Source organism: Phytophthora parasitica (assembly GCF_000247585.1).
Source record: "Phytophthora parasitica INRA-310 unplaced genomic scaffold supercont2.4, whole genome shotgun sequence".
NCBI lineage: Eukaryota > Oomycota > Peronosporomycetes > Peronosporales > Peronosporaceae > Phytophthora > Phytophthora nicotianae.
The window spans coordinates 482,534-486,750 of record NW_008648990.1 but is presented as its reverse complement, the minus strand read 5'-3'; the positions used below and the strand labels follow the sequence as shown (position 1 = coordinate 486,750).

At 51.4% G+C, this 4,217-nt stretch overlaps 1 protein-coding gene across 1 annotated transcript; it reads left to right on the top strand.

Moving 5' to 3' along the window:
* Positions 1–2,315: 2,315 nt before the first annotated feature.
* PPTG_03136 (hypothetical protein) lies at positions 2,316–2,813 on the top strand (the record flags this gene model as incomplete). Its single annotated transcript, XM_008895815.1, has 1 exon — positions 2,316–2,813. One exon carries the CDS (start codon positions 2,316–2,318, stop codon positions 2,811–2,813), a length of 498 nt encoding a protein of 165 aa, XP_008894063.1.
* Positions 2,814–4,217: the final 1,404 nt, after the last annotated feature.

The window sequence follows — 4,217 nt, the reverse complement described above, 5'->3', positions numbered from 1 at the left end:
TCACATTTGGAAGATTTGAAGGTGGACAATCACTCGCCTTAAAGGAGGCAAAATGCCTCCTTTTGATACCGACTATCCTAGATTTGTATACTATAGCTCACTAAAGTGGCTCGCGAAAGGGTTATAACGGATTTTTCCGATTAGTGCACCTTCTCCTAATTGAATACCACGTGCCAAATCTGATTGCACTTATGGGTGTTCTAAGCCTACAGCACCTACTTCAAATTGTACACCATGGACGTGGTCCCCTGCTGACCTCACGTCGATTTTGCACGCACACCATCCAGCAAAACGGGCCATCATTGTTCAATTTGCGTCTAGCAAGCATTATCCCGACCTCTTCCCCTCCTTCTCTCCATCCACATTAGCCCCCATGCCTCGTTTCCGTGTTGCCCAGTCGATGGCCGAGAAAAAAGAGGTCGTCGCCTGGATTGAGCAGAATGGTGAAGTTCCAACTCGAGCTGCAACGTACTTCCAGAACGAGCGTGGATGGAAGGTTTCTGGAGACCAGGTTCGCTACTGGTGGAAGCAAAAAGAGTCGGTTAAGAGCGCTCCTATTGCGCCTTGCACTTAAAAGGGGCTGGCGCAAAGCCTCGCCTAGCCAAGGTGGAGGACATGATCTTTGATAGTGTGCTGTACCTCCGCTCAGAGAAGAAAAAGGTTACACGAGATCTCATCGCTGAAATGGATGAATGTATTATAGTGATCTTTCCGACAGATAAAACATCATGATTGTGATCGAGGTACACCACACCTAATATTAGCCAATCAGATCTCTGACAAATTTTATTCTCTGTGTATTTTTAGCGAATTGAAAACGTTACGGTTAGGTGTGTCGTTCTGACGCCTTCAGACAAATATTTGTCGGAAGTCTGGACAAAATGTGTATGTCTGAATACTGCAATTGAGACAAAATTTATGTTAAGAATATTTTTGTCATTCATACAATTAAGCGTAAACCTAGCCTAGGACAAATGGAGAGAAGGAATGTTGACAGCTACTCGTCACTAACTAAAACAAAAACAAGAGTCCACAACAGACAAGACACCATGAGCCTCACTTGGTCATCCCTACGAACACCAAAAGGGCACGAGCACGGCCGAGAGTGCCTTCAAGCGGATGGACTTTGTTTAGGCTAGTATTGGCATGGACCTTTCTGGCTAACGGCTTGCCGCTACGACGGATCGATTCGTCTACTACCTGGCAACCTACGAAGGTAGGAAAGGCAAACTAGCTCGTAACACAGCGATTTCATACTACAGAAACGTTAAACTGTCGTTATTCGACAAGTATCCTCACTTGCGAGAGGCTACAGAGTTGATCTTGCTAAAGCAAGGGAAAACGCTAGAAAAGCACTGTTTAAAACGTGGAAATGGAGGCCTCACCAATAAGGCCCTACCCTGTACTAAAGATGATTTACGTTGTTTAATACGCTACGTGTATAGTACTGCACGTGTCAATTCCGACTACCAAGATGCCACCCTGGCCTGCCTGATGAAACAACACGTGTCAGTTTCAGCTGACGGGGTATTTTACCTGAGGTTGCTGCCGGCGAAGACTGCCGAGGAGCAGGGACTGACGCTCCTTCCGGACAAGAGCGACTTCTTGACCTGCCCTCTCTTCTCTCTGGCGGTGGCGCAGACGATGCAGGTAGTACCACGAGCGTCACTGCTCGGCCAGCTTCCGGAGATGACTCCAAGAGTCGAAGACGCTGTTGAATGCGGGCGCCCACTGCACGACTTGCTGGAAGGCGAACCCCAAGCTCTAGAAGTTGCTGTCGCCCCGACCGCTTCGCCGCCAACCCCAGCTACTGATCCAGCGGCACCTGAATGTACACAAGCTACTGAAACGAGCACGTCAGCCACCACGCCAGCCAAGACGGAGAAGCAGGACGAGAAGAAAACATCATGCACAGCCACGTAAACAGGATGCTTAAGCGCGTGGCTGAGCCTGCAGGTGTCACCGCCGAGCTCACGTTGCACCGGGGGGGGGGGGGGGGCAGCACGCAAACGGCGACGACCACCTCGTCGCACAGTGGAGCTTCGATCGCGGAGCGTGGGGACTGGACGAAGACGAGTAAGGTGTTCGCCTACATCACCAACACGGCCCGATAAGACCGGAAGGTGGCTCGGGTCTTGCGCGGTTGGGACTGCGACGCCTCTCCAACGGTCGTCGACGTCGCTACACAAGACCACACCACGAGAGACTTGGCTGTTTGCAGGGCCTGGTTTTAGTACCTGCACAGACCTGAAAGAACAACGGCTGAATGTGAGTTCAAAGGTTCTTGATGTACTCACCGCTTACCTTACCCTCATATGAAAGAACTAGCTCCCGAAGCCCCCATCGCCACGCGCGTACAGGAGTGCTTGGCGACTGCAGGCATCTCGACAAGGGAATTGCTTGCGTGGTCCGTCGCGTTGAATGTGGAGGCAAGTACACATGCTGAAGAGCCACAGCAAACACAAGAAACAAAGCAGATATGTCCAGCAATGGGGCACTCTCTTGCTGTCATTCAAGAGCTCTGTTCGAGGATACTGAAGTCTAAGGGTGTACGAGAACACGAGACGGCCACTGAAGACCAGCACAATCAAGAAACGTCAGATCAAGGCCCAAAACAGAAGCGAAGAAAAAAGCAAGCTACAAACCTGTCGGCAACATGGTACGAGTGGTACACCAAAGTTCCTCGCGTGTGGACCTCCACGGATCGCCAGAAGAAATTGGAGTCTCGCCACGTCGTCGCCTTTATGAAGATTTTCTTGGGCGGCGGCTTTAGCTTGGGTGAGCAGGCAGCAGACTACAAGGACAAGTCCTAGCGGTAGGCTGTCGAGCCGAGTTCGCTGTTCTCGCCTTCTTGAAGCCCACCAACAGCAACGCCAAAGGTTCAGGAAGCGTACTTCGAGCGCTTCGCCCATTGCATAGGGCTGGTGCACTTGACGAACGCATAGAAGCGTACAAAGTCCTCCTCTCCACCGAACGCATCGTCGATCCTGCTCATGCAGACACACAAGACATTCTAGCAACGGTAAGTATCTCAAACATCCAGCAGCATCAATAACCAACACAAACTCCTTTAGAACCAGTTGGCTCTGCGGGACCGACAGCGGGCTTCTTCGGCCAACAGCACCAGTAAGTGTTCTCCACCCAACAAGTTGGCGACGGCGGGTATTGATCCCGCTATCTCAGGGCGAAGCCCTGCGCTCGATCCATCGAGCTGCACCGCCAAAGAGGGGGAGGGGGGGGGGGGGTTGAACCTGGGCTGAAGGCGATCATAGTCGGAGATCTGCGGGCGACGGCCCAAAAATTGAAGAATGAGAGCAGAAGTGCTTTGTCGGCAACCTTTTTGTTGGGTGCGTGTCTCTGAGCTGACGCGTGGATTCTTTATTGGTCGAGAATAAAACCTCACTAAGTTTTTTTCTCTCACTCAATGTAATAGTCATCAAACTGCTTCAAAGAGAATCCCCTCGACCGAATTCCGGCGCTCATTAATGAATGTGCGGGCTCGAGCGGACACTGCTCCGAACCCAATATGCTGCAAAACACAAAAAGTCGATTTTCTCGGCCCAGGGGCCTCTGCAGACGATTTCCTTGCGGCTGTAAGCACCGCATGAAAGCAGACTGGGCTCGTTCAACCTATGTTTGTCTCGTGCTTAACTGAACAGTTCATATTTAAGCTCTATGATAGCTTTCGCTTCGTCTATTTCCTCTTTCCCTATTGTCGGAAAAAGTTGGGAAGTCGGAACCGTTATTGTATGGGGAAGGACCTCACACAAGCTGGGCTTGGTAATACTCAATTCCTCGGGTCAAGCAAGTGGGTGGGCGGGTTCGTGCACCGATACGATCTTCCGCTAAGTTGGACTACAAATCTGGCAGTTTTGACTGATGATGTCTTAACGGACAGAGCCGTGCGTTCCATGGAGTTCTTGAGGGCTCGTAAGGGCAGACCCAATGTGGATTACACAGTGCTGATGGATGAAAACGCAGTTTACGTCGAAGACCCCCGCTGCCAGACTGTTGACGTCACTGGCGTCCGCCATGTTGCGCTCAAGTCAACTGGCTTTGCGTCCATGCGCATAGCTGCTGTACTTGCGGTGACAGGATTAGGACGAAAGCTGCCGCCTCTGATTGTGTGGAAAGGCGCCAATCGCGGTGGATCAGTCGAGCGCATCGGCAACACGTACGTGACCTACCGAAAAAGGGCTTACGTGGCTCGACCTCGT